Below are 26593 nucleotides of genomic sequence, written 5' to 3'. Positions count from 1 at the left end.
ACTGGTCAGGGAAGCATGCACACTTTCTAAAATAGATTTTCAGCAAGTTTGACAAGAACTGAAGGCTGTTGGTTACATTAAAAACTTGTGTGGGATGTTTTACGCAGCAAAACTAATAATATTTGTTGATACAGTACTTGTGTTGTCTGTTTTGCATCATATACAGGGTGTCCATAATTACAGTTCCAATTTAAAAACACTGTATAAAGACAACCACTATCCAAAATATATCGAATTTGAACAGCGTATGAGGAATGTTCAATAAGTAATGCAACACTTTTTTCCTGAAATTAGTTTGGTTTTACTCAGGTTTCCAATGCACCATATTAATCCCCACTCTTTTGGCTACAAAACCCTATTTTTCAATGTAATCTTCATTCAATGCGACTGCCTTATGCCACCTTAGTGGGAGGGCCTGTATGCCCACATGGTACCACTCTATTGGTTGATGTCGGAGCCAACTTCTTGCGCATCAATGACCTCCCCATCATCCATGTATTGAGGGAAACCTTCATTGGGCTCAACAGATGGCAATCAGAAGGTGCGAGATTCAAGCTGTTGGGTGGATGGAGGAAGAACAGTCCAATGAAGTTTCGTGAAGGTCTCCATAGACATCCTGCAAGCATCTGTAAATATATGTGATGCCCTGGTTTTCTGCCGAAAGAAACTCAATGACAGTTCTCTTCTCAGAACACACCTCCATTACAGATACCATTTTGAAGGCTATGTATAGTGCCATCACCTACTGGAACTTCATAAAACTAAAGCAGCTGAAATGGGAATATTCCACGATCGAAATTGGCAAGAGAGAGAGAGAGAGGAGGGGGGAGGGGGGGGGGGGGGGGGGAACTGTTGCATTACTTACTGATCACCCCTCATATTATTGACGCAGGGGGAAACGTTGCGGAAGAAAAAGTTTAACAAAAATCTGAGCAAAAGATAGCGCTTTAAGTATCTTAACATAAATGGCGTCAGCTACAAATGACAGATGAATCACAATACGATGGATATGGTTTGAGTCACACATTACACCATCCATACTGTTCAGTGTGCATGACTGCAAAAGTTCAGCAGTCAACAGTTGTGGCACTGCTACTTAGGTAAGATCACCCACCATGGCAAGGTCATGCTGCATTAAATGTGAGAAATCACTTTTTAATTGTCCTGAGACCAAAAACCACAGAAAAGCAAAATGGCATTAGTTTTTAATGCCCAGGGGCCAAAAACTGCATAAAAAACCAAACAACATTGATTTATAACTGTTGCAAGACTGGCGCACATGTTCAATATGCTGTCCAATGTTTTCTGCCACAAGCTGAAATCGAGAAACAGCATGTTCCACAGCTGATGAGAGTGTCTCGGGGGGTCATGTTCAGAATGTATTGTGCAATTCACGCCTTCAATTCAGTTACATTCATAATTGGAGCACGGAACACAATATCTTTCAGATAACTCAACAGCCAGAAGTCACTTGGATTAAAATTAGGTGATGTGGATTGCCAGGCTGCAGGGAAATGAAGGCCGATAATTTCTGAAATATCTCTGCAGTAGCCAATTCACTGGCTATGTAAAGAGTGTAGGAGTGCCATTTTGCACAAAAATGATCCTATCCACACATCCACATGCTGCTGAAGGGTTGGAATGATATTGGTGCGCAGAGACTCTTATAGGTTGTACCGGTGACAGTACAGGTAACAGGACTCATCCCTTTGGGGGAGGGGGGGGGAGGGGGTGCAATCCTAGGAATCCTACAATAAACAATGCCATCAACCCGTGCCATACAGTCACATTTGCAGAATGAAGTGCTAACAGTTGATGTGTGTGCAGATTTTCTGCTGCCCATATTCTGCAATTCTATGTATGGTGGACATGTCCTGGGGAGTGGAAATGGGCTTCATCTGTTCACAAAATGTTTCATGGTCATTCATTGCTCACTTCCACGAAAGAAAGAAATTCCAGAGTGAACATTTGTCTTGCTGGCAGATCAGCAGGACGCAACTCCTGAACATGGGTAATTCTGTATGGATAGCAGTGCAGGATGTTTTGTAGGATTTTTTGCACAAAGCTCACAGGCATGTTCAATGTTCGGGCAATTCCCCATGCACTGCATGTTGGCACACCACCATTTGACCTATCTTGCAATGCAGTCACCTCACTTTCGACAGATGTCGGATCAACTGCTTTCTTTCCTCTGCCACACTGCACTTCAAGAAAACCTGTCTTTTTGTATTTTGTAACTATTTCCTAGAGATCCTCAGCACACATCAGACCAATGCCTTTTTTCATACCTTTGAGTGTCCAGAACTCCTGCAGGGCTACTGGTGCACAGCCTCCTTTCTTGTAAAAGAGCTTTACTAGCAGCATATGATCCTTCATGGAGACAATCATGAACTTTCTCCCTGCATCAATAACACACTGTTCAAATCTGATATCATTCTGAGCAGTGGTTCTCTTACTGCAGCATTTTGAAACTGGAATTTTACTTATGGACACCCTGTACAGTATCAATTGGTTAGAGTCTCAATCCTTGTGAGCTGCAGACACAAACACTGAGTGTGTGATGAGAGCATTTGCTGGTGTAGCTATACCACAGTCAACACGAAGCACTATTCACCCAGGGTTTCTGTGAACTCATCTACTCAATGGGTAGTTTAATTAAACGAAGACATCGATGCAATTCAGAAGCAAACTGCTAGTTTTGACACCAACAGGTTCGATCAACATGCAAGTATTATAGAGATGGGAATCCCTGGAGGGAAGATCATGTTATTTTTGCAAACCACTTGAGAACATTTAAAGAACAGGTATTTGAAGTTTACTGTAGACCGATTATACTGCTGTGAATGTACATTTTGTATAAGGACCATAGAAATTAGGGCACGTACAGAGGCATATGGATAGTCTTTTTCCCCTCATTCTATTTTTGAGTGGAACAGGAAAGGAAATGCCTTGTAGTGATAGAGTGTACCCTCCACTACACACCATACGGTTGCTTAAGGAGTATGCACCTACATATAGATGAGCCAAATCATAGCTTCTAATAGAAGATAAAGTCAGCGATTTCCTTACAGAAACCACAGAAATATCAACAATGCATCATTACATGAACACTGTGTGTGTTAGCAATTCTGATTTGGGTCTTCATAAATCATTCCCTGCAAACAATGGTATGGTTCCTCCTAATAAGCCAAGCACTGTGGTCGATGATGTTTGCATGTGAGTGCCTGCCTCTATTAGCTAACCACATATGCCACAACGGAAGTATTCACATGTTTACGTTTGTGCTCATTTAAAATGCCTCAATAATTTGAAATCCTCATCAAAAGTGAAATACAAGCTGTGACTAGTTTTCTGGATACAAAAAATGTGAAAACAAGTTCAAGTCATTGGCAGATTAGTTACATTTATGGTTAGAATACTATGAAAGATGGCATGGTAAAAAGAATGGGTCGGAATGGCTATAGATGTCAGTACAACACTAACGAAGAAGGCAAAGTGAGTACTACTGAAGTCTTGGTGCAAAAAGTTGATTGTGGGCAAGAAGAACAGAGAAGGGAGGGGGGCCGGAAGTTGGGCTCATGTTGGGTGCCAAAAATGTGAACCGAGGTCAACAAAACCAAATGATTAGCCAATTCTTCTAACTTCCTTTAGCAGTGCTATAACAAAGGTGACGAATTTTTAAACAAAACTGCCCCTGAAAGCAAAACATGGCTGGCTCATGTTACAATATCCATGGAAAGAGGGTATTCAACATTATCAAGGAAAGTGAAGTTCAAGCAGACAAATGCTCCTCAAAAACACATGTACATGGTTACAAGTGGACTTTTTGCCTCACAGTAACACAGTCAATTTTGAGACGCACTGTGAAACCTTAATTAAACTATGCTGAACAATCCAAAACAAGACATGGCAAGCTCAGTAAGGGGATATTTTTTCTCCATGACAATTTCCCTCCACATGCAGCTCAATGAACATAACACCTAATCACATCAACTTGATCACACCCACAATCCTTCTTTCCATGAACAATACGAGACTGGAATAGAAGGGAGAACCGATAGAGGTACTCAAGGTACCCTCCGCCACACACCGTCAGGTGGCTTGCGGAGTATGGATGTAGATGTAGATGATTCCTACTTGTTATTGCACTCGGAAAAACATTTATGTAGTTGGCGGCACAGTAATGACAATTATGTCAGAAAAGCTGTCCAGCAGTGACTGACAAAAAACATGTACTGTACTGAACAGAAAACATATGAAAAACAGAAGAATCTGTATCAAAGCAGATGTTCGGAACGAAGTACAAGATGTGTGAGGAAGGGAATACTTAGCATGGAATACTGAAGTTCAGACACTGCCCTTTGTTGGTAGACTGAAAAAAAAAGCTATGGAAGTGACAATGAGATAATTGAATTTGAAAATCAAATTTTCCAAATTACTTCTTAATTATAATATTAGTTTTATATTGCTTTATTCTAAAGCATCATCAGCAATTTACTGTCACCTTATTTCACTTACTTGTGTTCTCTCTGACATTATGTAAAGACGAATAAATTAACCACTGGTTAGGCTTGGATTAAAGAAAAACAGTAACTGAAGCTGCAAAGATGCCATAACCAAGATATTACTCATCTGCCACTGTGGACACAAGGTCACAATAATAATCATGTATCAACTCAGTTTGTCTGTAAGAAATACTGTACTTTCTCTTTGGTTTAGCAACTGGTACGTATATGATTCTCTGTGCATCAAATCTTGTTGACATTCATTATTAAACTTTTCATTCTTTAGCTGTCTGACCCAAAATGTTGTTAAGATTTCCCTACATACATGATTATAAAGCTTGATCTCCTCCTTTATTTCTATATGGTGTGCTATTTTATCGTACACAGTCATGATACAGAGGATACACTAATAAAACAAAAGTCAACCATCAAAGCAGAATATAATATTCTAACTGTGAAACTCCAGAAGACATTTGACACAGTAACACATCAAACCTTATTAACAGAAGAATAATCATGTGGGGTATCAAAACAAACTTGTAACTGAATTGAGGATTTCTTGATAGGGAGAAAGTAGCATGTTATCTTGGATGGTGCATTACTGACAGATGCTGAAGTATGAAAAAAGTTGCACAAATATTCATTTGGGTCTTGATAAGATTTCATAGTGGTACTAAGAGTGACATACCACTTAAAATATTCAGAGGTATAAAATTGTGCACTTCAAATGTGTACTGCAACATGACTGCACTGAATGAGTCACAGATGGAATTATTCCACTCGTACAAATACTACACTGTAACTATTCATGAATGTAAGAAATGGAATGATCACACAGATTCAGCCATAAGTAAAACAGGTGACAGACTTCAGCTCATTGGTGGGACACTGAAAAGGTGCAATTGATCTACAAAGGAAACTGCTTACAAGACACTCATGCGACTCTTCCTAGAATACCCTCATGTCGAAATCACTTTTGAGATCAGTTCCAAAGGCAAGGGTGTCAATGAGGTACAGCACTTGGAACTGAAAGTATGTTTATTACTGACACCAACAAACAGCCACAACAATACTGACCTCCTGTATGAATAGTGCTGTTATTTATACAAACATCAAATATGTCAGAATGTTAGTTTTTATTCAACCATCAAATGTCCCACATGTACAAACATTACAACACAAATATCTCAAGAACCTTCCAGAAATGACAAATACAAAATAACTAATAACAAATGTTTGAACTGGCGACCAATAGCACACAAGCCTGAGACACTAACTGCTTGCTATCCTTGAGAAACAGTAACCCACCGCTACAGAGTTTCTCACTGGACCAGACTGCAGCACACTGGATCTAGATCTTGTCAACAGTCCTCTTTATGGCAGTGCACGTAGATCCTCGCATGCTAGTCATGTTGTTACACCCTCTTCATTATAATAAGCATTAAAGGTAGCCCCTCCCATCAAATCTTTGTGATCATCAAGTGGATCTTCAGTTTCCTTGAACCTCTCATCATCAACCTCAGCTTTCGGACTGCAGCAGGACACAGATGACATCTCCATCTTTCTCGACTTCGTATGTGATGATCAACAAGCAACAAAGGATATGATACTGTCCTAACTAATGTTTTAGTAACTTTTCTGATAGCCCCACTTTCTGCACAGGCACAAAAATCCATACCACGTCTCCCGAGCTGTATCTCACTGGCCACTGGCATTATAGTACTCTTGGTCTTTCTCCTGGATGTGCAGGGTCCATTTGCAAGCCAGCTGCCTTGCGTCTTCAGGCCTGGTGTTTCACGTAGTCATTCTATCATCCAATTGAATAGGGAACAGTATTTCCACAGTTGTTTCAGCCTCACAACTGTAGAGCAGAAATAATGGTGTGAAATCTGTAGTGTCCTGCTTTGCCATGTTGTACATAAATGTCATGACAGGCAGTACTGTATCCCAATCTCCCTGTTCAATAGCAGAGGGAGTGCATCTGCCAGTGGCTTATTATAGAATTCTGTGAGGCCATTAATTTGTGGATGGTAAGCAGTTATCAACCTGAGGGTGATGTCACAATGTGAAATTCTCTCCGATATTAGTCTCAAGTAGAAAACTTTCCCAAGATCAAAGAATTTAATCAACTGCAACTGACTTGCCTGAATAGAACTGTTCTGGTGGTCTGCATCTTGTGGCATAATACACACTGAACACTCATCAACTTTCTCGTGCAATGTATCCAAGACGTACACACTGAAAACAGACTGGCATGTTGTCCTCCTTTCCTCCAAATGGCTGTTCTTCTGGGGACATTTTGCATTGGTCGGATGCTGGGTTGTTGTTTGACAGTGGTGGCATAAGTCTGAGTTGGCCGAGTCCATTCTTCACAGTGTTTGGTGAAAATTGGTGCCAAAGATCGTTACACCTCCTCTTTGACATTCTCTATTATCTTCTTATGCATCAGGTCAATATTCTTGTAAGTGTGCTCTCTTTTGTGTACTTGGTCTGACATTTCTGGCTGTCATACACTGCTGCATCTCTTCTGTTACTACCTGGCATACGAGAGAGGCAAGCTCTAGAAATGCCAACATTTGGCAGTTGGTCACACTTTCTTCATCCGACTCTTTTCTGTTGCCTTTCCTCAATTTTCTGTCACTACTTGATAAACTCTTCTGTCATTGTGACAGCCTTTACCAGAAGAGGTAGGACAGGTCTTCTGCAACTCCTTCCATAAAGTGTGAAATTCTGTCAGCTGCTGTCATGTCAGGACTCACGATGTGACACAGTGCCTAAAAAATTTTTTCCTTCTCACCAAACAGCCACAACTCTTGGAACGTGGCAATGTGCTGTGCACAAATGACCATGCTTCAGGGAAGCAATAGTTTTTAGCCTTTTTTTAATTAAGAGAGCACCAATTAGAATGCAGCAGGATAGCAGACGGGCGGACGGCCAGAGCGGAGGTAGCTTGCCGAAGGGTTACGATAAGAGCCGAGTCGGTCACGGTAGGCCAGCACGGTGACTTGCAAGAACGTGAAGGCAGAAGGTCACAGAAAAGCCAGGGGTAGCTTAGAAATATGAAGCAGCATCCATAGGTAGGCACCACTTGGGGATGGAAAAGGTGGACTGGTCCGACCACAGGCTCCTGAAGAGTAAAAAAATAGTTCGTTGGCAAAAACTTTAAATTAGAGCAGAGGGCCAGAGTAAAATTTGCAGAAGAGTGAAAATCAAAAGCATATTTGTGCAGAAAGCAAAAGAGAAAAATGTAAAGTAAAATGTATTTGTTTTAAGGGCAGAGATGGTGGCTGACATTACAAGCGGTTTAGTGGGGGAGAAGGAGCGCACAGCTCACCATTGCTGAGAACTAGCAGTTAGACCAAGGAGCAGTACGGATGGCCGGCAGTTGCGTTCCCGCAAGATTTCCAACGAAACTTTGCTGTTTGACTTAATTGGCCTAAGACCGTGACAAAGTAACTTTCACGTAGGAGGTGAAGTTATTTTATCTTAATATGTGACAATTACTGAGGTATAGATGCCAATAGTTAATTGAGCAAAGCTTAGTGCATGCCACAACACGACAGTCATTGAACACGGTAAGTCTGCTGCTCTGCTCGCTCCTGCTGTTGCAAATTCTGTTTCTGTTTTCTGATAATGATCATTATGGTCAATTGGTTATGATCATGGTTATTTTAATGTGGGATATCAAGTGTAAGTAAAGACCATGTTCCGTGGCATCCGGTAGTACAAGATCCGGGCCTTGTGCACTAAAAGACCCGCATGGCAGCTGTGTGATTTATATTAATATGATCACAATTGGGATTAGCCTGATTGAGACAAAATGCAATCGATATCCGACAGTGGTCTTAAACCCACTTAGAGGGGCATAAACATCTGATCGCTATCTGGCTGGATACTGGCATGAAAACCACGATTTTGCAACTTGTTTGTCATAAAGTGTGTCAGAGGATTTTGAGGCCAATATAATTGCTTTTATCGGAGGTGCGTTGCATTATTTAGTCACACCAGCATTCCTCTCCAAACCCTCAGTTCTACATATCTACAAAGTCCAGAATCCACAGGGTGCTGAGTAACGTATGGGCGGCTGAACTGCATGTAAGATTACAGATCGAGAAAGTGCAAAGGCTGACTACGCTGCCACCGCACAGGTGTCACAAAGAGAACCTGCCACGCACCCCTGTAAATCTACTGCTTACCATACTAGACTGTCCAAGGGGTCCAGTACGTCACATGTAGGGTTTGTCATTCCTCAGAGGGGACGTCACAAAGTAGTACATCGGCCGAGGGAATATTTCAAAATGGTGCGATTGGCTGGGAAACGAGTAAACGGAGATGTATCATGGAGTAGTACAATGTAATTTATGCAAAAGGATAAGCGTTATAGTAGGATAGTGCACTGTAAGTAATTGCAGCAGCAGGGCGGCACAGTGGTTTGGCTTGCGTGCTTAGTACATGGAGACAGTACCAGTCGAAAAGGGCTGCGTAGTGGCCTCGGATCGAGCGAGCATGGCATAAGCAAGTGCTGCAGTCGGGCAGGCTTTGCTGGGCACAATGAATGGCTGCACAAAGAGGAACAGCATCAGCGTGCGGTGGAAGCAGACCACCAGTAGACAGCAGACCACACGAGGGTGGAGCCAATGCAGAAGCACCGCACAAAGAGGACAGCACTAGCAGAACAACACAGGGCTCGCAGCAAAGAGGCAGTAGGTCGGAGAAGCCATCGAAAGCTAAGAAATCGACTTCTATACCAACAGTTGAACAGCGTTTTAACTTTAGAAAAGAAAATGGCTGGGCAGGATAAAAGTAGCATAGCAGGGAAAGCCAAGGGTGATACTGAGGTGGTTGTCAAAATGGGTAGTATGACGAGGGAATTAGACAGAGCAGAGGTGTTTAGCCCAGATCTGCATTCAACGAGAATTCTATTGGCAGTTGATAGCAAAGTAGAGACCGAACAGACAAAAGAGGTGCCACTAAACTTGAGTGATTCAATCTCTGAAGAGGCTGAGGCTACTCAAGGCAGGTCAGAATCAGTAGTAGTCCAGATGATTTTGGCAGTACCAGGGGAAGAGAAAAATGTCTTCTTGCTGTCACTTTTTGCAACCTTGATGTCAATTTCGGGAAGAAATCAGTAAAGATATTAAGCAAGGTAATGAACAAGTAAGCTCTTGTATTGCATTGGAAGTGTCGAATTTGCATGAGGAGGTGAAGAAAGACACCATCGAGCAGTTCACCCAGTGTAAGTTGCAACTGGAGCAGCAAGTAGACATTAAACTACAAGTCGTTTATAAAGTGGATACTGAGCTGGATGAAGTGAAGAAGGAATGTGCTAAAGAGTACAAGGAGGGTTTAGATAAAGTAACCAAAGCAGGCTACTGCATATCACAACTTCACAACTGAATTGGAAGTTAAACAGAGGGATTTTGAAACTAGAATAAATACTGAAGTGGGTAATATAAATCGTAAGATAAGATCTGAACAAGATACTAGTTTTAATTTGCATGTTAAGGATACGATTCAGACGTTGGCTGCTAGTTGGCCAATGTATGAATCATTTGAGAAACATCAAGAGGTCCATAATCAGCAGATGTATGGTAGAATATTGCAAAATGAGCAAGCAATTGCTAAACTGGCCACAAGGACAGGTCAGGGTTCGTCGAGCAATTCAGCAGAAGCAGCGTTTATTAAGTGTCTTAAGTTTAGTACCTTTGAGTCACAGGGAACCATTAATCCTAAAGTATTCCTTAAGGAATTTGATGGGGTAATGCCAGAGTACTGGACAGAACGAGAGTGAATTTCGTATGTAGTGGGTCACTTAAGGGGTGATGCCGTTCAATGGGCTCATGAGGTGACTACTGACAGCAAAGATTTCACAGATTTTACGAAAAGGTTTTTAGAAGAAAATTGGTCTGGCGAAATTCAGCAACAACTGTTAGTGGATTTTTGGGGAGGCAGGAAGTACCAAGCAGAGTATGGCACTACGAAACAGTTTAGTGATTGGTGGTGGCGCCACATAAAGCATGAAGATGGAGGTATGGCGATTGAGTTGTTTGCCTCTGGGATAGAGCAGATGTTGCCTCTTTATGTTAGGAAGGAAATGGTAGCAGCACCACGGGACAGCTACGAAAAATATGTGAGTTTCTTACACAGACTTGAAAGTTTAAATTTGCGTGATGGTAATCGCTCGCAGAGTCCTTTGATGCGAGAAGATGTACAGCCGGTAAGATTTGTTAGGAGATGCATTTGTGCGCAGAATGTGAGAGACAGGCGTAGGGTTGTTTAAAATGGCTCAGAGCACTATGAGACTTAACATCTGAGGTCAACAGTCCCCTAGAACTTAGAACTACTTAAACCTAACTAACCTAAGGACATCACGCACATCCATGCCCAAGGCAGGATTCGAACCTGCGACTGTAGCGGTAGCGCGGTTCCAGACTGAAGCAGCTAGAACCGCTCGGCCACACCGGCCGGCCAGGCGTAAGGAAGAGTGAGTTTAAACTAAATATCGTCTCAGTGATGGGCCGACTGCAGGCAGTTCACAGAAAGGGCCCATATCGGAACAGGTGTTCAAGTCCGAGCCAGCGGGGATAGAAAGTGAAAGGAAAGAGCAAGGAGGCCGTAAGTGTTGGCCTTGACATTCAGCAAGGTGCACTGGAGGGAAGAGAGTCAGCTGGTGCTGGCAGGACACAGGTGACAGCAGATGCGCACACAGCACATATAGAAGGAGAGAGCGTGGGAAGAACGGTAGTAGGGGTCCCACACACAGGGAATGCGAACAGCTGACAGGCAAGCGGCAGTGCTATGAGTGCGCCGGAGATAATGAAAAAGCTGCAGTAAGTGCAGGAGGGGGGCGAACTTATGGAATAGCTAGATTGTTTAAAGAGATGGCACCCAGACCTGAGGGCAAGAAAAATAGTAACATCTCGTTTAGTCAAAGAGTGTGGGGACTATGGCATCCAAGCGTAAATGTGGAATCTGGCAGTACGGCTAGGAATGTTAATGATGCAATAGCAGAACCATTAGAGGAAGGCGCCAGCAGGGAATAGCGAGAGCGACATTGTTTTTGAGTTCATGTTTGATGGAGATAAGCAACATGGACAACCCTTAAGATTAAACAACGGACAAGTTGAGCTCCTCGAATTTCACGCTGAATGGGCAGAAGTTGGGCTTAAGTACGAACTGTCATGTCACAACAGGTTGCTTGAAGGTTCTTCCGGAAATGTTAGAGTTGTTCCAGAATTTGGCTGACAAGAGATCACGTGGCCGATTTGTTAGCAGAGAAGGAAGCCATTCCCATGGTCGCAGATAGTGAGCCTATTGTTGAGGTGCAGGTTGGAGTAGTGATAAGTTGTGTGTTAGTGGACAGCGGATCAGAAGTTTCCGGAATTTCAAGTGTCCGCAGTGAAAATATTAGGTGCTACTGGAAAGCTGTCAAAGGTTTTTCGACAGGAAGTAGTGATGCCAGTGCAGTTCCGGGGAGTAATGGTAGAACATTCCTTTCTTCTCATTCCCAGGTTGAATGTAGAGTTATTAGTGGATATGGATTTTCTGAATGCATTTAAAGGTGAACTAAATTTTGAAAACTGGGAGTTGAGATTCCACGTGGGAGGTAGAAAACTAGTGGTCCCCTTTGTTAAGAGCAAGGAGGTATTTAATAGTCCTAAGGAGGCACAGTACATAGGAGAGGGAGGTGTTGCAGTCGAGGTGAAATTAGTAACAATACATTGCTTGAGTTGGGGTACGTATGTGGTTGAGACGATTCAAGAGAAAATACAAGAGAGGGTGTCAGAGTTGGGGCATTTGTCTGAACCACAGAAAAGGGAAATGAGTGAAATTTTAAAACGGAATTGTGGAGTCTTTTTCTGATGCACCAGGTGAGGTTTAGAATTTTGAGAGTAGTTTAACTATTAAGCCACATGAGGTCTATGCCCCCAAGACTTACGTAACACCGCTAGCCCAAAGAAAAGCAGTGCAAGAATAGACCGCATGTTGTCATGGCGGGTAATTGAAAGAGCAAATAGTGAATATATCAATCTGTAGTTTGTAGTCCCCTAGAAGAATGGAAGTGTGTGACTTGTCTTGGATGCAAGGAGATTGAATGCAATTGTGGAACGAGAGACCGATCGGCCAATATCGATAGACGAACTTTTCCAGAAGTTCCATGGAGTAAAGCTTTTTCATACATGGATGTGACCTGTGGATACTGGAATATAAGGTTAGCACAACAATCTGGGAAATATATAGTGTTCCGGCATAAAGGAATCTGTTAACAATTTTGTGTCTTTCCATTTGGTCTTAACATTTCTGTGTGTGTCTTTGTAAGAGCCATGTACCAGGTGCTGGGACCTGAGCTAATGGACCAGCTTACTGTGTATGTCGACAATATATTAATAGCCACAGAGACGTGTGAGCAGCATTGTGCATTATTGGAAAAACTACTGGTGGCCATGCAGAAAGGGGGTATGAAACTTAAGTTTAGTAAGACAGATCGGCTGAAGGAAAAGGTTAAATTTCTGGGGCATATCATTGATCAAACAGGAATACAACCAGAGAGGGGAAAACTTAGGGCCATTGAGGAGTTTCCTTGGCCAAAGAATAAGAAAGATTTGAGGGCTACGTATGGACCGTTTGGGTTCTATTGGTGTTTTGTGTCATCACAAGCATTTAATAACCCAGCATTGAATCAGTTATTGAAAAAGATTGTGCCTTGGAAGTGGTCACAAGCATTTAATAACACAGCACTGAATCAATTACTGAAGAAGAATGTGCCCTGGAAATGGTCAGAGGAATGTGAGGTGGCTTATTTAAATTACTAAATTGTTGACCCGTCCATGGCTCATGGTAAACAATTCCAGTTGCAAGTTGCCTATCTAATGACTTCCAGGGGTGATGAAAATTTTATTTTCAGTGTTTCATATCACAGTATTAACCAAATTTAAAATGCTGTCATAATCTACTCATTAAAGGGGTATAATCTTATGTTAAAGATTTCACACAATAAGACAAGTATTTTGGTTTAAAAAAATGTTTATGTGCTCTGAGGCAGTGTACCTCAGCACGCAAATTGCCCGACATTTTTAATATTAACCCCATTCGGAAAAATTTTTACAAACATTACCTACAAATATTGATGTGTGAAAAACTGCAAATTACCCAAACTATATTCATCCAGTATTTAATTTCAAGAGTACTTAGCAACTTCCAACAAACTTTTAACACAATTTCCAACATTTTTCTAAACTGTAGGTTATATGCTTCAGCTGTTTTCACACAATAACTTTACTGGGGCGATTCAGCCATGCAGTTGAGTCACTGCAATACACAAATACCGCGCGGCAGGGTTGCACACCTGAATCGTCGGGCACACAACTGAACTGCGCAGCTGAAGCTCTATGGTGAGAGCTGTCTGCCTGCTTGCACAAGTGAGTTATTAAACGTATTGAAAAGAAAATACAGATGTCAATGAAAGTATTGAATTTTCCAACTCTGGTACAAATTTTTTACACATCTCCTCCCAGGCATTATGTTTTTCGATCTTATTGCTGTAATATTCATTTCCCGAATCCAAACTTATGGCAGAATGTTCTACTTCATTGATAAAAAGTTCCAAGTTGGAAGTTATTCTTGAAGGAGGGAAGTGCATAAAATTGCTTAAACTGACACAGAAAATACAAATGATTCAACAAGCACAAAGTGCAACAAACCTCAAATGCAGTACAGCCTGCTGAGGTGATGCAGCGACTGTTTTCCCCCACCCTCTGTAACCGCACGTGTGAAAGGGTCAAACACGGCTGAATCGCCACAACCAGTCACCGGGAGTGGTGCGTGCACAGTGGGTCATGCTGCCAAATCACCAGTGTGTGAGAAGCCTTAATGTCAAAATATTTAACAAGCTAACTCAAGTGTAAAGTAATCAGAAGTTTGAAGCTGTTTTACACATTGCAGTTCATTGTTTAAATAATAGGGGGATTACTGGTTTTAAATCCAACATTTAATATTCCAAGACATTTTACTAGGTGAGGCATCACAGTGTTGAAGCACTGAACTCTCATTTGAGAGGGTAGTGGTTCAAATCTCTGTCTTGGTGCACAATCAAATTTTGTTCATTAGGCTCAATTGGTTACCTGACAGCATTCTGTGCCAGAGTGAACTACAGTATTTGTTTATGATACCATACAACTAACTACAGATCCAAAAGATCAAGCACAAAAATATTGCCACTTTTCTCATTAACCATCTGCACCTCATAACTATTGGCATAGTAATGACAATGCATACACTGACCATAAATTACACAAAATGCCTCAAAGGGATGCTGAACAACCATTTCAATCGAGCATAGGCTCCTTCGGATTTACAATGTTTTTTAGTTCATTGTTACACTTTCCTTTAGTTTATACAACATTTCAATATATAAACACATTCATCTTCTTCTTTAATATTTTCCCCATATTGATATTACTGATTCCATGCAATGAAATAACTAAAATGAAAAGTTAGTGTGTTATTGTAATTAGTACATGTAAGATGTTACCCTGACAAGTTGCTTGTTTAACTGATCAAGATAATTTTCATATAAGGTATCCAGCAGACTACTGCGTGATTCACACTGTCCTTTTCAACTGCATGTTCATGTGAGCCTCTCAGTCTATCACTGGCACATATAAACTTTCCCTTAAGTACTTAGGATGACCAGAAGATGTGTGTGATGTTCTAGTAATATTTCCTGAAATATTTCACCACTAAAGCATTTACTAAAATAAACCTTTGTGCTCTGAACATAGCTCTGAAATAATTTGAGGAGGTTCTGGTTCAAAGAGGGAAATGATGATGTTATAAACAAACTCTGAACTTCTATTAAGGCACAAGAAATACATAGAAAAAACTCACCATTCATTTCCTTCATTGCTTTGATGAAGTCCTGGGGATCTTTAAAACTCACAAACCCAAATCCTTTTGTTTTGTTTGAGCGTTTATCCCTAATGACTTTTGCTTTCAAGAAAGACTGGTATTTGCTGAAAGCCCTTGTCAGAATTTCATCTGTTACATCATTACCCAAGTCACCACAGAATATCCGGAAGTCATCTGTAATAAAAACATTGTACTTTTATTCATATGAGATCTCCCAACTATTGTAAGACTAAAAATATAAGAAAACTCACATTTTATTAATCGGAAATTATTTGCTGAAGACAGATTGGCTGTATCTATATATTGTATTACCACATATTACATTACTTGGACACTTCTTTCTAAAGAACAGGTACCTTCATTTGATACGGTAATAGAAACAACATTAAAAAGACTAATAATCATCTGACAACCATGTCACTGACATAACAGCCTCACAAAACAGAAACAGTTATGGATTAACATTATTTTTACCAAAATGTAATGAATGTATTGATAAGGAAGGAACATCAGTGTTTCAACATCCCATTAACAACAAGGTCATGGAGCAGAAGCTTGGATTGGGGAAGGATAGGGAAGATCAAATTCAGATAGTTACATGAAGACTAGCAGGTGAAAGAAATAGTATGCATCCACTGGAGGAGCATTTATACATATTGCAGAAGCCCCAAGAGTCATACTCCACATTAACACCACAATAAGAGCTTATTACAGCAGCAGTAATGTTTTGCACATATTGGCTGAGAAAACATAAGCATCTGGAAAGAACAAGATACCACCATTTTCATTAAACATTTACTTGTTGCTCTGAGAATGCTACAGTTACCTTGGAGTTAATCTTTTACAGAGTATGATATACATGTGCACTGTTTTATTCTCAATGCCATAAAAAAGAAAGAAGATACATGAGGGCAAGTTTTATTGACAGGAAAAATACCTATATGTGATAAACACTCACAAGTAAAGATTTTTTTTTTTTCAATACGCAGTTAATGTTCATTTACAATGTTCCCAGGATGGGGTTGTTTATAATGATATATAAAATGCACACTTAGTAAGCAATTTAATATTTCTTTGCATTATTTCCAGGTGAAAGAAAATTTATGTTGTAAGGTTATGCTACAGAATGAAGTGTTAGACCACTGTTGGCAAAAAAGTAGTGATACACAGAACATACTTCCAGTCTGTTTGATAGAATATGTATCAGAGCCTGTCAGACTTTAATCTTTTTTTAAAAATCCATCAGACCTTTATGTCAATGAAACATGAGCACAAAGCACATACCACACATCCATGACTAACTAAAGAAAAAGATAAGAAAATTACATGAAAACAACAATGGAAAATATTATACTAATATTAATAACAAAAACAACCATAATACAAAGACAGTACAAGAATTTAATTAATTTTACAATGTTAATAATGTACAGCTGTGACCCAGCAGCAGGTATTGTCCCAGCATAGCAGGTAAAACAGCTGCTGTATAGTACATCTGAGGAGGCAGTGACTTTCCAAAGCAGCATCTTTATTTCTGGTTCACTTGATTAAATTTAGCTGGCACAAGCAAGAATGTCATTTAGCAGCATAGTGGTAGTTTGCTGTCAATACAATATATACACTAACACAGAGAGGTCCACAGTGGTGGGATTGACTTTTTGAAACCATCCACATGGTTATGCAGGTTAAGATCCCAGGTATCACACAATGGAATCATTCACCCTGGTAGGCTCTCGTTTGCAAGGAACTGACGGGAAAGAAATTTCAGAATTTTTGTGTGACAGCCAATAGCATTAAAAAAGTTACATTACAAAGTCTGGGTGTATGGTATAATGGATTAGGATAATAGCTTCCTCATGCAGGATGTGGTGTGTTCAAATCTCATCAGGTGCAATAAATTATTTTTAGTTTTAAATCTTCATTGAAATTACTTTGATCTTTTTTTTTTTCAATTAATTGATTCACAGTAATTTTTACTTCCATTCCTTTGTCATGTAATTTTAATAATAATATCAACTTCTTCATTTTCTCTCATTTTTCTTCCTATCATTATTTTTCCACTTGAAATCTTTATTCATGTATTTTTAATTCATTGTATTAATTTTGATTTAATTTGTTTTATCACCCTCTTTTTTCATCTACATTATTGCGTTCATTATTATCTATTTCTCATTTTCCTTGAATTTCATTTCACTTATAAACCCTTCTTTTATTTAAATCTTCATCTGTATTTTTTATCCATGGTGCAATAAGTATTTGGATTACGTTTTAAATATTTGTGTGACAATTACCACGCAAAAAAATTGCACACCTGGTAAATAAAACTATGTTTTTCACACCATTGCATAGTCAATATAAATAGATTATTTTGTCTTTGTTTTTTAATTTATAGATCGGAATTTTCAAATAAATGAATATTATAATAGAAAAATATAATTACATTCACATTCCCTTCTTATTCCCAGCAACAATTCACAAGCACACAATTTGACTCTGACTGTGTAATAGTTCTCACATTTATCTGCTCATATTTTATTTAGAATAAGAATGATAATACTTCTCTTGAAGTCTGATGAAGCATCTCTTGTGCCACAGTGTTGGTACAACAGGTCAAATAACCATCTAGGTCCTACACCTATAAACAATTTTCACAACTTCAAAGTGATTACCTATTTCACAACAACCTCCTTGCGATATTCTATTCCACTGTGAGGTTACCATCTCAGGCCAACAAGCTGTGGTCTCTGCATGTACCCAACCATCATTGTTGTGTCCACTTTTGAGCACAAAATTTCAAGATCGGCTTTGTCTGTAATTGTAGAGACTAGCATCAGCCCAAACTCTACAGCTTAAAAAAAGCAAGTTTGTCTTACAAACAATCACTTAGTATGCAGAAACAAATGCATAAAACAGTACAAGCTTAAATGAGATGTCACCAGTTTTATTTATTTCTTGAAACAATATGAGCCGTAGCTACTTGGTCATGGACCAAGTATCTAGATAAATTTCAGAACAACGAGGAAGAATTTAACCATTAAACAAACTAATCAAATTTGAAACAAACATGGAACCCGGAAATATGCAATAATATATATCTTGTTGAATGACCTGCATAAGCAGAAATATTTCAGGAAGGAGGAGGTGGAGGAGGGGGGGGGGGGGGGGAGGAGAAAAAGAAGATACCTCTTATAATCCCAATGGACATATTTACGGATCACTCATTATAATTATTTATATTTCCAGTGAGATTGCTGAGCACAGCATAGAAGCACACATCTGCCAGTGTCAAGTCATGTGGCAAAACATGCACAGCATATTTAATGGCTCCCACAGACCACCATGATCCCAATTTTCATCCAGCAATGTCTACAGTAAGCTCTCTGATGTATCTATTGATGACAACCATGTGCTATTTGGGTGAGTGGGGTGGAGGGGGGAAGGCAGGTGTACTGAGTAAAGCACCCGCTTGCACCCAGAGTGTACAGGTTATGACGCAGAGTCATGTGTTGCCACCAGATAAGACATCAGAGGATCCACTGACATAGGTTCTGCAGCACAATGCCTGGGGAGATCTAGTGTCACATGGGCTACCAGGATCTACACAAAAGTAGTACATGCAGAGTCTGGTGGCATGGGACCACCGGACTTTCCTTCATTTTAGAAGACTTATTTTTGTCCTTCTCCTCCTTAGAAGATGACAACGGGAAAGGTGTCCCTGATTGGTTTCAGGGAAAGAGGTAGAACGACACGTCTGGCGGACAGCAGCCTGTGGTTCCTTCAGCCACTGGCTGATGCCTGGCTCTGAACCAGAAGGACCATGGAACGAAGAGTCCCAGGGGAGCTCCTCCTAATTAGAGAAGCCGAAGGAGAATGAGGAGCCTCCAGCTGGGGGATAGGAATTGGTGTCCCCAACAGCTGGGGAGCCAATGCTCCCAAAGTGGATGCTGTGGAAGCACCAGAAGGGCCTCTAACTGTCTGGGGGGCAGGTATCAGTGGGCAGTTCTGAGGGCTCATTGTAAAAGGTGCAACACGGGAAAGAACTGTCGACAGAGAAGGTGACAACATTGCAGTTGTAGTGTAATATTGTTTCATTCATATGGGATTAAGGTGCTCAACTTTTCCTGGCTTCTTGATAAGTAAGTATCTCAAAGGTTTTATACTCCTGAATTCTTCTCACACTTAAAAATGGAGCAATCTGGTGAGCAGGGAGAGTAGAGCTCACAGCAGTTTACACAGATGGGGAAGGAGCACAAGGAATGTTCACGTACAGTGGACGTTCACAATCCCCGCAGACGGGAAAAGTGGTGCAACAGGAAGACATACGTCCAGACTTCATTTACTTGAAGCATCTCGTAGGAGGAGGAACATAGGGTTTCGTGTCACACCAGTAGACCACTACATTGACCTTCTCAGGCAACGTATCACTCCCCAAAGCCAAGATAAAGGCCTCCGTAGCAACTCTGTTTTCCCTTGGTCCCCTATGGGCATAACGGTTGAAGTACACACCCCATTGCTCTAAGTTGGCCTGCAGTTCTTCGTCAGATTGGAAACAAAGACTGCGGTGAAAGATGATGCCCTGGGCCATATTGAGACTCTTGTAGGGTGTGACAGTCACGGGAATGTCACTCAACTTTTCACTGCCTGTGAGGGGGCAGTCGATGACATTTTAATCAGGAAGGAAACTCTCTTCATCTCAGAGATGAATGCAGCTTCCCTGTATTTTTCTTCAGCACGCTCCACAAAAATAAAGGCTTTTTGGTCAAAAAGGTGTCCCCTTCAATCCCAGTAAAAACCAGGTATTGGGGTAGGATTTTGCTCCTTGTTGTCTAGTCCTGTGTTCCTTCCACAGCATGGTGAAGGAAGGGAACACATTGGGATCATACTTTGTTGCATCATACAAGGTCTTTCCATTTGAAGAAACTGCCAGGGTCATGTGACCTCCATTGGGAGAAAGTTTAAATCACTTCATGTGCAAGCTATCTGCCACTGTGCCACCCACTCCAAACAGGGGCTCTACCCATGGGTGCTACCCAGCCACAGCAATAGCTACCTGAACAAGAAGCCACTGACGGGAGTCCCTGTGCCCCAGTCATAATAGCCACATACTACATAGCATACATGGCATAGCATACATGGGTACCATTGAGCAGGTACTTGATGACCTCCTCCTCCTCCTCCTCCTCCTCCTCCCCCCCCCCCCCCCCACACACACACACAAAATGAAATGGCTACCGTGCTGGGTTTTGGGCATTCTACAACAACAGAATGGAAGAGTGCCTGGGTAGAAGGGCACAGAGGCGGAGCATATACCACAGTGGGTGACCTTCACTGCATGACATGAACTGTAAAATTTGGAAAAGATGGCAGGCAAACCCAATAATGGAGACCATGTAATCACTAATGGAAGTTGAAGGTAGCACCAGGAGTGAGACTAGAAATCAAGGCCAAAATTGTGAACCAAGTCTAGGTAGGGTCTGCACCAAAAGGACCATCCAAGTCAGAAGAGGTAAGAGACAGTTGGAAGTGCAGGTTTGCAGCACACAACGAGGAAGTGGTGCTACAAAGGCTGGAGCCCCATGGCAGCCAAGAACATACTCACCAAAGAATGATGAACCTCGGGGAAGGGGGGGGGGGGGGGGGGGGGGGCAGCCATGGTGGCATGGTGGTTAGCGCATCTGCCTAGTGAGCAGGAGAGCTGGTTTTTAATCCCAGCCTTGGCACAAAGTTTCATTCTTCACATATACATCACTAATAAGGTAATGACAATATTATGGAAAGGATAGACTGCTACTCACCTTATAGCGATGATGCTGAGTCACAGATAGGAACAACAAGAAGACTGTCAAACAAGTACGTTTTCAACCAAAAAGGTCTTCTTCTCAATTAGACAAAACACACACACACACACACACACACACACACACACACACACACACACGAGCACTGTCTTGGCTGCTGAGACCAACGAGTAAACCAGAGAGAGAGAGCCTGAGATACAGCAATAGTAAAGACTGAGAACCAATGGTACATTATGACAATGAGACAGTAATAAGGCATATACTTTATTTAGTCCATTGTCATTGCGTGGCACAACTTGTGCAGCACTGAGCTCTAATTGGGTGACAGAATGGTATGTGGTATCCTGGCTGGCTAGCGGCTGAGGTCAAGTCCCACAGTCTCCAGCGGGCTTTTAGTTGCTAGCCCAGGATACCAGACTATTAATATAGGAAACTGCAGAGTAGTGCTCGCCTTTATGTACATTAGTTAAGGATGTGTTATCCAATTACTTTTTCCTAAGAAGTCTTCAGTTGTAGTTCCTTTTCAACGAGTCCCTCTTATTACTCTCAAATCCCATAAGACAGTATGTGTGCAAGGATGACAGTGTTAGAGTTCTGAGATGCTAGAACAACAGCCCACATGAAGTTTGCAAACTGACACCTGACTGCGCCAGTTTCCATGAATATTCTTCCTGAATACTCTAGGTTATCCCAAACTATGACACCACAGGATAGTTGTATTCTATCCCAAGATACTGGAGTTGGCTGACATCTGTGTGTAAGGTTTGCTTAGTGTGTGTGTGTGTGTGTGTGTGTGTGTGTGTGTTTTACTGATGAAGACAGAGGTCGAAAGCTGATTTAAGTGTTTCAGTTATGCCTGTCTTCAACCTGACGTGTCTTCTTTACGGTAAGTAGCGATAAGTCTTTTCCTACATTGTTAATATTTTCTTATTCATTATTAGACCTACTCTTGCCATTATCCCTATTTCATTCTGTCTTTATAACTCTGAACTCACCTGATCAAAAGTCCTCTTCTCACTGCCACCAAACTTCACTAATTTCCACCATATCTAATTTCAACGTTTCCATTTCCCTTTTTAGGTTTTCTAGCCTACCTGTCCAGTTTGGGGATCTACCTTCCCACACTCCGACTTGTAGAATGCCAGTTCAGTATTTCTCAATGACAACATCCTCCTGACTATTCGCCACCCAAAGTTTATCACTCTCATTTCTTTCCACCTAATATTCTAAAAGCATTAAACTGATTGCTAATTATAACAGTATTTCTGTCTCATTTTAATTAAAAAGAGTTATAAGTAAAGTTATAAAGGTTTTATATAAATGTATTATTCTTGTAATTCCAGTTATCTATACTGATTATTTCTTACCTTTAAAATTGGCTATGACGTATGCTGCCACACACCTACGAATTTTTCTCTTTCATACTCTGGATACAGATCTAACTCAATTAAGGGCTGTAGGACGTCAAACGGTCCTACTTGGAGCAGGAGTAGCATCACAGGACATTTTAATTTCCAGTGTCTATTCTTTTACAAATAAATTCATAAAACTTTGTCAGCATCACCAAGAAGGATTCAGGATTCACACTCATTGCAGTGGAAGTTCGAAAACATAACAAAATAAATTTTTTTACGTATGAAATTTCATCATTTTTTACACTTACTAATGGCTGCATTTGTTGCTATAGGTACACTTTTCTTCACAAGTTAGAGAGATTCTTCGATGAATTTTCCACAGCATACATACCATACTTATGGGTATATGAAACTCTAGAATTTATTAAATTTATGAAAAAACGAATGAGCTGTTATATTTGAAACCCTATGTTTAGAAAAAAACAGATTTGGAAAATTCTCGAGTTTCATACACCTTTAAGTATGGTTTGCATGCTGTGCAAAATTCATCGAAGAATCTCTCTTACTTATGAAGAAAAGTGTACCTATAGCAACAAATGCTGCCATTAGTAAGTGAAAAAAATGATGAAATTTCACATGTAAAAAAAATTATTTCGTTATGTTTTCAAACTTTCACTGCTAAGAATGTGAATTCTGAATTCTTCCTGGTCATGCTGACAAAGTTTTATAAATTTATTAGTAGAAATATAGACAGTGGAAATTGAAATGTCCTGTGGTGCCTCTCCTGCTCCAAGTTGGCCCGTTTGACGTCCTACCCCCCCCCCCCCCCCCCCCCCACACACACACACACACACACTTAATTTCAGTGTTTTGACATGTCGACAGATCTGAATGGAATATTCCTCTTCCTCTTGGTATAAATGACCAAACCCTCTATCTGCAGTCATCATCACAGAGAAATCAAGGAAGATTCTCCCTCTAAAGGAAGCCCTGGTATTTTTTCTCTTCTTCTTCTTCTTCTTCTTCTCTCTCTCTCTCTCTCTCTCTCTCTCTGTGTGTGTGTGTGTGTGTGTGTGTGTGTGTGTGTGTGTGTGTGTGTGTGGACGCACGCGCGTGTGTATGCGTCCATGTGTGTGTGCGTGGGCATGCACATATTTATCCCTTGTGTCCATTGATTAAGAACTCATCTCTTTAATGAGGTGTTACCTTTAACCACTCATTTTTTTCCAATTTCATTTACTTTCCATCATCTTTTATTACCCTACTTTATAGAAGTTTCCATTTACCACTCTCTGGACTGATAGATAAAATAGATAGGCGATGGTGGACAAGTCATCAAGAGATCATAATTGTCAGAAGAAAGTGTAGTCCAACAACAACAACAACGATGTAAATTTTATGTTAAACATGTAGCACTGACTTTGCTATAAAATACATTTTCAAGTTACCTTCTTCCCATTCTGCAAGAGAGCTATCTTCCCACACCTGGCCTCCTGCCATTCTAACATGCTTCTTGGACTTCTTTTCCTTCTTACGGTTTGAAGTGTTTGAATCGTCTGCAGCTGCTTGTCCCGGTACAGTAGGTCCAACCGTGACAACTGTAGAGGCTCGCACACGGTCAGACATTTCCTTGGCACGTTGCTGTGGCGTCTGCACGTGGACCTCGGTAATATCAGTTTTCAGTTTTTTACGCTTCTGTCCACCTAAATCATCTGCGCTGCTGTCACCATCAGTGGGAACAGCTGCAGCTGAGTCTTCTCCATCACCGGGAGTCTTTGCCGAATAGATGAGTGGTGTTGCACTAACAGAAAAAAATGAAAATTACAAAAACCCAGTGAAGCACAAGAAAAAAGTTCTGCCAGACAGTAAACCGAAGTAAGAATTTGGCAGATTCAAGAGGTAAAAACCAATTAACAGCTTTAATTTATAATTTAACAGTAAAAGAATAGCACATTTTCCCATATTCTCCACAAATAATCATTTTATTTTGAAAAGAAAAGTATTCACAGTCCAGTTGTCAGTTCCCTTCAATATTAAATGGAAATATGGTATTAGTTAACATACAAAAATATTTAGTAATTAAAAGACAACAAACTGCCCCAATTTTTCCTGCTCTGTGGTTTCATTCAGTTAACACAATATTCTATAGCCCAGTCAATGAAGACCAAGGATGGTTGACTGGGGTAAATAATTTGTGTAATCACAAATTTTTCTATGGTGGCAGGAGGAAGAGCCATGAATAACATACTAAAAATCGTGGTCAGTGGGGAACAAGCGTAGGGTGGGTGCGACGGAACACCTCACTTTTACACTTTTTCTTAAATAACCCGAAATCTGTGGCCTTTAGTGAAAACATATCTCAGCACAAAAATAAACTACATTAAATTTCCTACAAAAAAGATCATATTCATTTTTCTTCTAGAACTAATAGTTTGTGCAATACTCAGGATTTAAAAATCGCAAATTACTTCAAATAGTGTTTTAATGGTATAAAATTAATGTTTATTGTTAAAGGTACTGGGTAACGAACAAACATTACATTTTGATACATCTCATTGCATTACAGCCTTATTAAGGGATTAATTGTTTTCTGGGCACGTGACAGGGTGAGGGGTTTGAGATTAGAAGTGTGAGGAAAGACAGATCACCATATTGTGGTCTCCCTACTCTGTCTGCAAGAACAAACAGTCTCTGTACCCAATACTCCACAAGAAGCAACTACAAGGTGTTTCACAAAATTATAGCAATCCTTCTGCAGTGTGTCTTAAGAACCAGTGGTGACACAGTGTGCAAGCATGCCCAGGGTTTTTTTTATTTTCCAGTAAGTGTGTTAACACTAAATGGAATACAGATACAAGTTACTAATAATACTAATGCAAGAGATGAATATGGACAGAAACTATGTAAATACTTCCATAATGCTGTACAATGCGAGAGGGGATAATTGATTATTAGTTATCCCGTGTGACAGTTGTTGGCTCTTCTGGGAAAGGTGTCTTCACCCATCACGAGTGCTGCTTGCTTTTCAGTTTCAGACTATAAACCTCCTCCACACACTATTTCCAGTCTGGTTCTCTTACGTCAGAAGATAAAATAACTTCACTGTGCTTGTGTTTACTGGAGCTATTTTCTGTTTATTGAGTACATCATGAAAAATGTTCCATCTGTTGACAGAGCAGACAGTGAAACTGACATTGTCCAACACGTACTGACAAGAGTGTTAAACTTGGGGGAGGCTATTCAGTGTGTACACATGGTTAACAGCCCCAGGTGCTGGAATCTATGGTAAGTTCCTCTGAATCTCAAACCAGTAACTACATTGCTCACATTTTTTGATCCAAACTGCCTGTGAATGAAAAGTGCGACAGTAGGTAAGATAGGGATATGAATGGCTGAGGGCAAATAGCAACAATGTGGCATGGGATATAGATAGCTAATTTTCACCTGCACTCCTACCTTCTACATGATTCCCAAAATCCATAAACCCAAACACCCAGAATGTCCCATTGTAGCCATTTACTGTGCCCCGACAGAGAGAATCTCTACTCTTGTAGACCAACACCTCCAGCCTATTACCCTCTCCCACATAAAACAGACCAATCATTTCCTCCACCAATCCTCCACAGTTCCTATTCCTTTACCACAGGGCATCCTGCTCATCACTACTGGTGCCACCTCTCTTTGCACTAACATCTCTATTGCCCATGAACTTGCTGCCATTGAATACTACCTTTCCCAACATCCAACCAATTCCAAACCTACAACCTCCTTCCTGGTTACCATAACCAACTATTTCCTCCCACCTGAAATTACATCATCACCTTTGAAAGCATCACCTATGAACAAATCCATGGTCCTGCAATGGGCATCTGCATGGCACCATTCTAAGGCAACCTACTCATGGGCCATCTAGAGGTATCCTTCCTAATCCGCCAGAATCCCAGGCCCCTCACCTGGTTCAGATTCAATGATGATATCTTCTTGATCTGGATCGAGGGTGAGAACACCCTATCCTAATTCCTCTGGA

General features: G+C 40.7%; 1 protein-coding gene across 1 annotated transcript in view; it reads right to left on the bottom strand.

The window, feature by feature from the left end:
• Window positions 1–26593, bottom strand: part of LOC126195258 (RNA-binding protein 42-like) — a 358082-nt gene that overhangs the window by 209321 nt on the left and 122168 nt on the right. The window contains exons 4-5 of the mRNA XM_049933783.1: window positions 24015–24367; window positions 15393–15587 (exon numbers count right to left, since the gene is read on the bottom strand). Coding sequence (XP_049789740.1) covers window positions 15393–15587; window positions 24015–24367 — 548 coding nt within the window. The remainder of the gene's footprint in view (window positions 1–15392; window positions 15588–24014; window positions 24368–26593) is intronic.

The sequence above is a fragment of the Schistocerca nitens genome, chromosome 7 (assembly GCF_023898315.1).
Source record: "Schistocerca nitens isolate TAMUIC-IGC-003100 chromosome 7, iqSchNite1.1, whole genome shotgun sequence".
NCBI classification, from domain to species: Eukaryota; Metazoa; Arthropoda; class Insecta; order Orthoptera; family Acrididae; genus Schistocerca; species Schistocerca nitens.
Note: the sequence above shows the minus strand (reverse complement) of the source record. Positions and strands in the feature narration are given on the sequence as shown.